Below are 12,507 nucleotides of genomic sequence, written 5' to 3'. Positions count from 1 at the left end.
TCAATTCTATTTCTTTTATTTGTTTTTAGTTTCTTCCTTCATAAATTCGAGAGATAAACGTTTGCTTATAGATAATTGTCCGTTTATTTGGTGTTTGGTTGCGGAGGAAATTTCGTTTTGAAAGTTGATACCTGTTAATTGATTGAAGATTATATATGTTATGCGTATGTCTCTTTGACTTTTAGGGATGGTTTATGAATACGATTATTAATTTGTTGTTTTGAGAGTGTATTTGCTTAACATTTCCCTTTTCAATCTTCAATTCTTATTATTGATATTTTGAATTGAATTTTTATGTGTCAGTGAGAGAACAATCAATTTGAGGGTTTGGCATTTCATTCACAGTGTGTGGGAGACATCATATCACATCACATCACACCACACCACGCAGGATGAGCTTACAAGAGCTAGACCAACGGAAGGATAGGTCCAAAGTTCCTCGTCAGGAATGGGTTCCTAGAGCCACAGCCACCGCCGTCTCCACCACCAATGCCGGCCGGCAGTTATATAAGGATGGTGATGCTGGTAGCTCTAATCCAACGAGTCGGCATAGAAGGAGTTACATGAGTCGTCCTATTCCCATGAATCATGTGGGGAAGGGATTGAATTTGAAAGACCATGACTTGCCTCAGCTGCTGCAAGAGATTCAGGACAAGCTCATGAAAGGCGTTGTTGAATGCATGATTTGCTATGACACCGTCCGGAGGTCTGCACCTATATGGTCTTGCTCCAGTTGCTACTCTATCTTTCACCTTAATTGCATAAAGAAGTGGTCTCGGGCACCCGTTTCCAATGATTTGTCTGCACAGAAGAATCAAGGGTTTAATTGGCGGTGCCCTGGTTGTCAGTCTGTGCAGCTCATATCATCCAAGGAGACTAGGTATCTTTGCTTCTGTGGAAAGAGGCCAGACCCACCATCTGATTTGTATCTCACGCCACATTCCTGTGGAGAACCATGTGGAAAGCCTCTTGAGAAGGAGCTCTTGGTTACTGGAGGGAATAAGGATGATCTTTGCCCTCATGTTTGTGTCTTGCAATGCCATCCGGGTCCATGCCCTCCATGCAAAGCATTTGCCCCACCACGTTTGTGTCCTTGTGGGAAGAAAAATATTACCACTCGTTGCTCTGACCGCCAGTCTGTTATTACTTGTGGCCAGCACTGTGAAAAGCTTCTTGAATGTGGCCGTCATCGTTGTGAGCGAATCTGTCATCTGGGTCCTTGTGATCCTTGTCAGGTTCCAATCAATGCCTCTTGCTTTTGCAGTAAAAAGATGGAGGTTATTCTTTGTGGGGACATGGCTGTGAAGGGTGAAATCAAAGCAGAAGGTGGAGTTTTTTCTTGTGATTCCAATTGTGGAAAGAAACTTGGTTGTGGTAATCATATCTGTATTCAGACTTGTCATCCAGGCAGCTGTGGGGAGTGTGAATTGTTACCAAGCCGGATTAAGACATGCTTTTGTGGGAAAACTAGATTGGAGGAGGAACGGCAGAGTTGTTTAGACTCAATACCTACCTGTTCACACGTATGTGGTAAGTCCCTTCCATGCGGCATGCATCATTGCGAAGAGGCATGCCATGCTGGGGATTGTTCTCCTTGTTTGGTTCTAGTCTCCCATAAGTGTCGATGTGGTTCAACTTCCCGAACTGTGGAGTGCTACAAGGCAATGATGGAGAATGAGAAATTTACTTGTGAAAAGCCTTGTGGGCATAAAAAGAATTGTGGAAGGCATCGATGTAGTGAACGTTGTTGTCCACTTTCTAATCCGAATAATAATCTAAATGCAGATTGGGATCCACACTTTTGTTCCATGCCATGTGGAAAGAAGTTAAGGTGCGGGCAGCATGGCTGTGAATCCACGTGTCATAGTGGTCATTGTCCACCTTGTCTTGAAACTATATTCACTGATTTGACATGTGCTTGTGGCAGGACTTCAATCCCTCCTCCACAGCCTTGTGGTACACCGCTTCCCTCATGTCAGCTTCCATGTTCAGTTCCTCAACCTTGTGGTCATCCAGCCTCCCACAGCTGCCATTCTGGAGATTGCACTCCTTGTTCAGTGCTTGTAGCAAAAGAATGTATTGGTGGGCATGTTGTTCTTAGGAACATACCTTGTGGTTCAAAACATAGTAGATGTAATAATCTCTGTGGGAAGACCAGACAATGTGGTTTACATGCTTGTGGCAGAACATGTCACCCCCCACCTTGTGATAATCCATATGTTGTGCATGGTTTCCGAGCTTCTTGTGGGCAAACATGTGGTGCTCCAAAAAGAGACTGCCGACATACATGTACAGCTCCTTGTCACCCTTCATCTCCATGTCCAGACATACTATGTGAATTCCCTGTTACAATTGCTTGTTCTTGTGGCAGAATAACAGCTAACGTTCCTTGTGGTGTTAATTATAACGCTGATACCATACATGAAGCTTCCAATATTCAGAAGTTGCCAGTGCTGCTTCAATCAGTGGATGCAAATGTCAAAAAAATTCCCCTTGGACAAAGAAAGCTGATGTGTAATGATGAGTGTGCTCAGTTGGAGCGAAAAAGGATTCTTGCAGATGCTTTTGAGATTACCCCTCCAAATCTGGATTCTCTCCATTTTGGTGATAATTCTATTGCTTCTGAATTTCTTGCTGATCTGTTAAGACGTGATCCTAAATGGGTTTTATCTGTTGAGGAGAGATGCAAATGTTTAGTGCTGGGCAAGAGTAGAGGAACTACACATGGTCTAAAAGTCCATGTTTTCTGTCCTATGCTAAAGGATAAGAGAGATGCAGTGAGGGTGATTGCTGAGAGATGGAAGCTTGCAGTGAACGCAGCTGGTTGGGAGCCAAAGCATTTTATAGTTGTTCATGTTACCTCAAAATCAAGAGCCCCTGCTCGTGTGCTAGGAGTTAAGGGTACTACAACTGTGCATGTTCCCCTTCCTCCTGCATTTGATCCTTTGGTAGATATGGACCCTCGGCTTGTTGTCTCCTTTTCAGATTTGCCAAGGGATGCAGATATTAGTGCATTGGTGTTGAGATTTGGGGGTGAGTGTGAACTTGTTTGGTTAAATGACAAAAATGCATTGGCTGTTTTTAATGATCCTGCGCGAGCTGCAGCTGCAACAAGAAGGTTGGATCATGGAACTGTTTATCAGGGAGCTGTTGTGCTTGTTCCTAATGGAGGGGCATCTGTGGCATCTTCAGCTACCAATGCTTGGGGAGGAGCTGGGATAATGAAAGAAGGAGGAGCAGTGGCAGTATTAAATGGTAATCCGTGGAAAAAGGGTGTTGTTCGAGAGCCAGGTTGGAGAGAAGATTCTTGGGGTGATGAGGAGTGGGCTCCTGGTTTTGCTTATGTCGATTCGTCGTCTATTAGGAAGAAAGAAGACCCAATACCCGCTTCATTAAATCCTTGGAGTGTCTTAGATCAAGAATTGTCTTCGAGTTCATCTGTTGAAGCCGTTAAAATTGAAGCTTCTACTAAACGCTTTGAAAGTAGTGTCGTCGAAATGTTGGAGCCTCGTGATAGTGGTTCAAATCTAGAAGGGCAGGATGGAGGAGACTTTGTTGCATCAGAAGTTTCTGATGTAGTAGATGATTGGGAGAAGGCTTATGAATGAGTAATGAATGGACAAGAACTGAACACTTTTTTCTTTCCTCTTTAATGTTACATTTTATTTTGTTGCAAATGAGACGGATATTGTATGATCTCCCAACTCTCTCTCTCTCTCTCTGTTTTGGAGGGGGTGGGTGTATTCTGAGGTTATTTTTCATACTGATAGAGGAATTATCTTAGGAATTTTGGTGGTTATTAAACAATATTATTAATTATTATATGAAAATTATGGTTATCAAACAATTTGATTATTTATATTTAACGTAAAGTGATATTAAGATTTAAATTTTAATTATATATTTTTACATTCCCTCAAGAAATCGCCAATTTCAATTTCCTTTACCGTAGCCAAGTTTTCAGTGGATGCCTTTCTTATATTTGCTGGGTTTTTTTTTTCACAAAAAATTTATAGCCTTTGGAATATTAAATATTTATCTTTAAATTTGTACAAGATCATTAAATATACACCTTTTAAGTTTTGACGTTACTATAATAATTATACAGAATGCTTCCGTTTCAGAACCTACAGGCGTTCCATATTTTTTTGGCGGTAGCCACAGGCAGCACATGTTCATTAATTGTTTATATTTTCTGTCGTTCCCACCACATGCATAGAACAGTTAGTTTTTTTTTTTTTTTTATCAAAAATAGACAGGAAAGAAGTTCTGTATCTTTTGTATGGAAACCATGTGATATGAATTGTCAATCATTTAATTGGTAATTAAGAAGAAGAAAGATTGACAGAAACAATAAAGAAGCTATTATAAGGTGCTATGATTGGTGCAAATGCATCCCCGTGCGAACTGTCAGCGTACATTGTAAAATCATAAAATATATTTTATTTTTCACAAACTAAAAAAGACATTAAAAAATTATAAGAATTGATGTTTATCATAAATAATTTTATCTTCAACACATATAAAAATATGTGAGAGTCATATAGGGTCATTTGAGAAGAAGAGACAAATATATATATATATATATATATATATATATGAACCTCACACGTCTTTTATGTATTATGCATATATTATCTCTTACAATATAATAAATCCCAAAATTATATTGTAAAAACATTTCTCTTAAGTATTTTTTGTTTCGTTTACCACCGTATATTTTTCCCAGTAAGTGATTAATCTCGTAAAATATGATGAGGCATGGCACATTTTTTTAATAATACATAAATCTCGATATCATAAAATGACTTTTTGTTAAACCCAAGTCTAAGTTCTTTTTCACATAATGCTTTTAAAATACAATAAAATGTATTAATTTTTTTAATGATATGTTTTTTTTATACACGCAAATTTTAAAATAAAATCCAATATCGGATACCAAACCAAACCACTTCCGCACAGAGTGGTTTTGTGTATATTATTTGACTATTTTTTTTATTTTGATATATTAAATGCGTGGACCGAAAGTAGAACTTGCACTCTCTCTGTCTCTGTTTGTGTATGAGAAAATCTGGGTGTCAATATCACTCCGGCATTCCCTCCCTACTACCTGAAATGAAATAATAAAATACTGCAAAAATTAAAATTAAAAAAAAGAAAAAAAAAAAGAGCGTTGGATGTGTATTGGAATGAACCATATCACGAGATCAATAATAAGCCGTCTACAGAACAGATGTGATACCATACCATACGTGAAGATCACTATGTGATGAGATCTTTTACTCTCTCTTTTTTTCTTTCTTTCTATTTTTGACACTTTGTAGGGTCTACAGTACAGAGGTTATCTTCTTTGTGTGCTCCGTCTCTATCCTCTCAAGCATTGCCTAAATCGCTGCTCCTTCATTTTCTTTTTTCTCATAACTTTGTTTTTCACTCAGACTTAACAATTTGATCTGACTCCTAATGAATTCTCCACTGCATCATGATGATGAGGTTAAGGTAACATTAATTGCTTTTCTGAAATTCTTGCACGGTCAAACACTGTTGTATTCATTTTGAAATACTAGTGTCCATCGAATTTAGCTTATTTTGTGCCTCACTGTTAATCTGTCGTCTGCAAAATGAACTTAACTTGTTGCTGTTTTTATTTGAAGTTTCAGTTGATTCTTGATATGGATGTTAAAAGGATCTAGTATTTTGTTTTGTTTTTATTTTTCTCCTCTGTGTCCCTTATTATTCAGAAGAAAACATGGAAGCAAACAGTTCTTCTGTCATTTCAAATTGTTGGAATAGTCTATGGTCAACTGAGCACTGCACCCTTATATGTATTTGGGACGATGCGCGTGGAAGATCTTGCATCACAGGAGGAGGTTTATGAAATCTTCTCCTTCATTTTCTGGACCCTGACAATAATTTCTTTGCTCAAGTATGCCTTTATAGTGCTGAAAGCTGATGATAATGGAGAAGGTAATTATTATATTCAGTTAACGCCTATCATATCACTACATATAAATTTTGAAGTAATCAAGCCTTTTAAGATTAACTTCTCATAGAAAAATTTTCTAGGTGGTACTTTTGCTTTATACTCGCTGTTATGTAGAAATGCAAAAGTTGGCCTGTTTCCATGTGATAGAAGCACCAACGAAGTTATGCTTTATGAGGAGACAAGTCCTTCTAAGATCAATACTGATTCAAGAGCACGAAGGGCCATTGAGAAACACAAGATCGGTCACTATCTAATATTGTTCTTGGCCCTCTTTGGTTCCTGTATGACAATTGGTGACGCAGTGCTCACTCCAGCACTCTCAGGTACACAAGTCCGATTTCAATTTTAGTTTTCTTACAAGTAATTGCATGTGATGTGATGTGTAAGATTTAGTAATTATTTTTCCTCTTATGATGATTAAATGATTCATCTTCAATAACTTCTTTATATATATTCTGGCTGCTTACCAGTGTTATCAGCTTCAGCTGGTGTTCAGAGATCCTTGTCAGATATGGTGCCGCGCATGTGTAAGAGCTTGTACTGAGACAACAAATTGAATTCATAATTTTTTCAGAGGCCATATCATCAATTGATACTACATGTTTTTGATTACCTTGTTGTCTATAATCAGTTTCCAAGTCGCAACATACTCAGGAGTCCGTGTCAGAGGCCCTCAAAAGATGTAAGTACTATAAATGCTTTCGATTCATAAAGTTCTTTCAAACGTCCCTTTTATGTTGCGTCAAGTGATTGGTATGTTTGGATAAAAAATTATAGCTCCTGGTAACCTATTGTGGCTGCTCACTCTCACTTGCGATTTAGCACCGTACATCCTAGTTCAGGATCATCTTGTATCCATAGACACATCGTTTTTTCTTCTTTTCCCCATTCTTAAATTGGTTAATATTAAATTTATATAACTGTATTTAACATAGTCTATTTAGCATCTCTATAATTGACACTGGTGGTTAGTCAATTTATATTTGATGGATTTCCAGAAATGTCAAGTTCATGCTATTTTAAGTTTCCAGTTTAGAGTTGGAATTAACTTGACCCAGATATATCTTTCCGAGCGATTACTGAATGAAGAATGTCAAATGATGTTTGATTTTTATTAATTTGTTGTATATCTGATATTTTAGACGAAAGCATCTGCCATGGGGATAAACTTTTTCCAAGTTTGTTGTATATTACTTGCAAGTTGAAGTTCCGCTTGATTATTGTTTTATTTTTGGGAAATAATTATCTCGTATTGCACAAAGTAATGGAGTCTACTATTTTATTTTATTTTTTAAATAGTAGACTCCACTATCTTATCTTTGTCTGTACACGAGACAAATAGATCTTTTTTATTTTTTTAATGAAGTAAACCAAAAAATAGATATATTGCTATCTCCTGCAGTTATCCTACCCGAAATGCTTTTCAATATTTCAGATGTACCTGTTCCCACTGCGTGTGTTATATTGGTTGGCCTGTTCATGCTGCAGCACTTCGGGACACGCAAAATTGGGTTCATGTTTGCTCCAATCATTGCTGTTTGGCTGTTGTTTGTTGGTGTGGTGGGAACGTATAATGTTTTCTACTGGGATGTAAAAATTATCAATAAAATATCCCCAGTGTACATGTTCAAATTCATCACAAGTATTAACATTGGCAGATGGAGGTTGTTAGGGAGCGTCATTTTATGTGTAGCGGGTGGGTTTTTTTTTTTTTTTTTCAAAAAAGAGCTTCAGAATTATGAAATTATCACCAAGTAATTAATATTCATAACTAAGCGAATTTTTGTCTTGTTAAAATTGTTTTGGTTAATGTCATAAGATGCTCTACGTTTTGCAGGATCAGAGGCAATGTTTGCAGACCTGGGCCATTTCTCCAAGAAATCAATTAAGGTATAATGCATAACTTGTTCTGTAATTAAAATGTATTGATTGTAATTGAAATCATTACTAACTTGTGCATCATGTGTCTGTTGTAGATTACATTTATATGCTTGATTTATCCGCTTCTTATTTTATGCTATGCTGGTCAGGCTGCATATATCTCCCAAAATATGCACGCTCAATATTTTAATCATCTTAGTGAATCTATGCCACGTAAGTTGGGTCGAGTGCCTTAATTTCGTAGATATTTTTCTTCCTGCAAATTCACTTTGCTAAAGTGATGCACGGTGACTACAGGTCATTGCAAACATGTGTACATAGTATTATCCCTACTTTCTTCAGCTGTAGGAAGCCAAGCAACCATAACAGCGAGTTTCTCCATCATTAACCAGTGCCTCGCATTAAATTGCTTTCCCAGAGTAAAAGTTGTTCACACATCAAAAACGATACATGGGCAGATTTACATCCCCGATGTCAACTGGTTATTGATGATTTTCAGCCTCATTGTCACAGTTGGTTTCAGAGACATTGTAAAGATTGGCAATGCAACAGGTATGCCACTGTTAATTACATCTCATTCTTCTCTTAGACAACAGGAATTATTTATGTTTTTTTCCCCATGTCTGGTAGACTTTCGAGTAATCCCTTGAGAACTCCCATTTTTGCATTGGATTATAGCAGTTTGAGCCATTAATTCATGAAGAGAATTCTTAAGAAAATGAGGAGTTGGTAAACAGGGGAGACAGATAAAAGAATGATATGTATTACTAGATCAAGGCAATTATCTGTATATTCAGTTAGCATGTTCATGACAATATTATAATATAAGCTCACAATGTCTGGCAGGTTTGGCTATAATTTGTGGAATGCTTGTGACAACTAGTCTGATGTCACTAATCATTGCTTTGTATTGGGAGAAAAATTTTATTGTATCTGCGTGCTTTTTTCTGTGTTTTGGCTTTCTTGAGGCTGCATATCTTTCAGCATGTCTTTTACAATTTCACAAGGGAGCTTGGTATCTAGTTGTCCTTTTGGCGGTGTCCATGACAATCATGCTTTCATGGCATTATGGAACTATGAAGAAGTACGAATTTGATTTGCAAAACAAGGTGTCAACTGACTGGCTAATAGAAGTTAGTCCAGGCCTTGGCATTTCCAGGGTACCTGGAATTGGCTTCATTTACACAGACATAGTAGCAGGAATCCCAGCTTTCTTTTCGCATTTTATTACTAATCTCCCTGCATTTCATCAAGTGTTGATCTTGGTGTCCTTCAAGTCTATACCGGTGCCTTATATCCCAGAAAGCGAAAGGTATCTCATAGGTAGGATTGGGCCCAAAGATTATAAAATTTATCGTTGCATTGTCAGATGTGGATATTGTGATCATATCAGGGATACGGGTGATTTTGAGGAGCAGATTATTCGTTCTATAGGGGAATTCATTTCCATTGAACAGAGTGACATTGAATCCATGGTTCCCCCAGATGAAAGAATGATTGTTGTTGGAAATTCAGCACCAGATGGAAATGCTCTAGTTCCCCTGGATGAACTTGACTCATGCATGGTGAACAATGAATGTCAGATTAATCCAGTAGGTGATACTTTGGAGAGTACTAGTCGTCCTAGCAAGAAAAAAAAAGTTCGGTTCATGTTGCCTGCTAATAGTCCTAAAATGCAGCCTTCTGTCAGGAAGGAGCTCTTAGAGCTAATTGATGCCAGGGAGAGTGGTAGTGCCTATTTCTTGGGCCAATCACATTTAGTGGTGCGTGATGGCTCTAACTTCCTCAAGAAATTCTTAATCATGGCCTATCGTTTTAGTGAAAAAAATTGTCGAGAACCTCCAGTGGCTCTTAAAATCCCTCATGCTGCTCTTGTAGAAGTTGGAATGGTATGTACAATATAACATGAAAAAATTATAGGAGTTTTGCTGTTTTAGAAATTCAAGGGGGAGATGAAAGTTGAGAAAATTGGAAAGAACCACCAATAGAGAAGTGAGGTACACAAAGCAAAGAAAAAGCATCTTATCTGTAGAAGTATTTCTTATTTTTGCTTCCTTGTAGACCCCAAACTATGCAAGATATAATGGAAACAAAAAAGAGTTTTGGAGTCTTGCACCAGAAAAAGAGATCACCGGAGTCTTATAGTCCCCCTTAGATGATAGAGACATTTTGGCCATATAAAATGTGATATATATCCGTTACATTACAATGTATTTTTGTTTTCCTTTTACTTTTTTGCTTGCTCGTTTTGTCTTTCTTGTTCCCTTCCTCCATTGCGTTTTCTTAGGGTTTTGTCTCAAATTGTGGATAAAGGAGAAAAAAAGAAATTTTTGCATGGTGGTTTGTTTTGGAGAAAAGGTCAACTATTTCTTGCCTTGTACCGTGTGATAAATGCAAAGGTGAGCTGAAAGGTATAAGACTTAAACCCAATGTGTAAGAACTGGGGATGATAACATTATTAAAGGTTCGATCCTCTTTAGGCCACCTATAAAGTATAAACTTAATTTGTGACACCAAATTCGGAATGAAAATAGATTATCAAACCCAGCAAATTTCCATACTTTCATTTGATCTTTTTACATATCAAAGGAAGACAGGGAATCCGAGCAATCTTTTTGACCCTTTACACAAGCATTTAGACTATGATGCGCGATCCAACACCAGCACAAGAAACTAAAAGCTAGAGGCTAATTTGACGGTCCAAACTACAAGGGGAAAACTGAGATATCAGGACCAAGCAGGCAAATGTTCTTTCATCTGACTTTGTCTATTCGTAATTACTTATAATTATAGATGTAGCTAGCACGTGCTAGATTCATCTGTGGTTTGTGGATAGACATTCATCATCACTGTATCGTCCCCGTCTCGAGCCGATTAGTTAACATATATATGGTACTAAAACACAGCATAATTTATCATTTATAAGCGGAAGACTTAATTAAAACTTCATTGTTAACATTAACTTTTCCTCTTTTTTTTCACTTGGTGTATTGCATAGCATAAAACTTTTTCCTAACTTATCAATCTTTAAACCATAGGCAATGGTCCATGTCCATTAGAGCATGATAACAAGTATCCACCCTGACGGAGTCAAACAGACAACATCTCCTCTATAAACTGGACCATCAAGGGAATAAATCCCACTCATTAAAACAATTCCTACCAATCAGAAAAGTCCAGTACAGAATATGCATGTATAAGTAGTCCACACAAGGACATAAGACCCATCCATAGGCGCATGCTTGACTCCGTGCCACAACATATCTTATCATATACTATGTAACACAACCATCTAACTGAATAATCATATATATACATGCCTGAATAATAGATGTACATAATTCTTGACAAATAATCATATATATACAAAATGTGGGTCAGACATCATGACTCCAAAATAAATACTGAACATAATCATATAAAATACGGCCAACTACTCAAGGTAAGACAATCTAATGACGGGTCGTTGCTCAACTATCCCTGGAGTACCTCCTTGGCCGGAGAAGGCTGTCCCACGGTCGGTACACCCGAAATCATGTCCACAAAAGGGATGAGATAACAAATCTCAGTAAGCTCAGGGTTTAGAGAGTATTCCCCGTCCCTGAGCCCACTTCCTGCACGAAGGGTCGAATACAAAGCATAACATATACATCATACACAAAGCATATCATATCATATCAGACATATGTGACCTCCGAGAGCTTAATTCCTCTAGTGGAATAATCACAAGTCATGTACGCAGTGACCTCCAGGAGCTTAGATCCTCCAGGGAATTAGTCAACGCGCACACATCAATGACCATGAACCACACAAACATATCATATCATCTTATCATACATATCTCTATGAATGCACCTATACCAGGTATTAGAAATATAATCATACAATTATCCAACCATAGTCCCACTTGACCATGGTGGAGCATACAAAGAGATGAGTATTCCTTAAACAGAGAGCTTATCGTTTGAAGCTTACACAACCGCTTACTTGTTTTGCAAGAAAGCAAGAATCCTCCACCAATGCTTGACCCACGAGCTCAAAATCTCTAGATATAGACCTAGGGTAGGAATTCAATTCAAATTATTCATTACATAGTTTAAATGCCAATTAAATTCCAAACACAAGTCATTACTAATATCCTTCAAAACTTTCATATAGGACTACCAAGGGGTGGTTACTTGATAAACGAACAACTTCATGCTTCCTCACATATATTTACCCTAGAAATGGTACAAGAGTCCTCCTAGGTGACAATTACAATTTTCAAAGTTTCCCAACCCATTTAAAGCCCTATAGGCCGAGGTCTACACCATAGGGGGCACTATGTTCTTTTTCAATTTTCAATGCTCATTAGTTCACTTATCGACTTAGGCAATGTCTAATAGACATACCCTAGGACTAACACTAGTCCCTCGTGTAAGTTATTTACTTGGATTACTTGTTTCACAAGTTATTTCCAAATTAGTGACCTAAAGGTCCCTATAGGATTCAAACACTCCAATTTTCACATAGGCTCATCCATTAATCTCAATATAGTCCATTTGACCTAGACATTATTCAAACAACCCAAAGACACAACAATAACCTTTAGAGACATAGGATTTTTATGTTCTCAACTTAACAATCAATGGTTCACACAA

At 37.5% G+C, this 12,507-nt stretch overlaps 2 protein-coding genes across 3 annotated transcripts; both read left to right on the top strand.

Annotated features, from left to right (window-relative positions):
• The first annotated feature begins 392 nt into the window (after positions 1–392).
• Positions 393–3,608, top strand: LOC133301899 (NF-X1-type zinc finger protein NFXL1-like). The gene has a single exon (XM_061501616.1). The coding sequence runs from the start codon at positions 393–395 to the stop codon at positions 3,606–3,608; it is 3,216 nt and encodes a 1,071-aa protein (XP_061357600.1).
• Positions 3,609–5,197: 1,589 nt separating this feature from the next.
• LOC133301898 (potassium transporter 6-like) lies at positions 5,198–10,059 on the top strand. 2 transcript variants are annotated; one of them, XM_061501615.1, is made up of 10 exons: positions 5,198–5,499; positions 5,742–5,967; positions 6,067–6,309; positions 6,457–6,513; positions 6,618–6,668; positions 7,422–7,682; positions 7,824–7,876; positions 8,017–8,080; positions 8,165–8,419; positions 8,714–10,059. In XM_061501615.1, the coding sequence occupies exons 1-10, from the start codon at positions 5,464–5,466 to the stop codon at positions 9,769–9,771; spliced, it is 2,304 nt and encodes a 767-aa protein (XP_061357599.1). In that variant the 5' UTR covers positions 5,198–5,463; the 3' UTR covers positions 9,772–10,059. The 2 variants fall into 2 exon arrangements, with proteins under 2 accessions (XP_061357599.1, XP_061357598.1); XM_061501614.1 differs by having other exon boundaries at positions 7,963–8,080.
• The last annotated feature ends 2,448 nt before the right edge of the window (positions 10,060–12,507 follow it).

The sequence above is a fragment of the Gastrolobium bilobum genome, unplaced genomic scaffold (genome assembly GCF_033153095.1).
Source record: "Gastrolobium bilobum isolate Gb01-03AN ecotype WA unplaced genomic scaffold, APGP_CSIRO_Gbil_v1 utg57996, whole genome shotgun sequence".
Classification (NCBI taxonomy): domain Eukaryota; kingdom Viridiplantae; phylum Streptophyta; class Magnoliopsida; order Fabales; family Fabaceae; genus Gastrolobium; species Gastrolobium bilobum.
The sequence above is the reverse complement of the archived record's forward strand: the minus strand, read 5'-3'. Positions and strand labels throughout refer to the sequence as shown.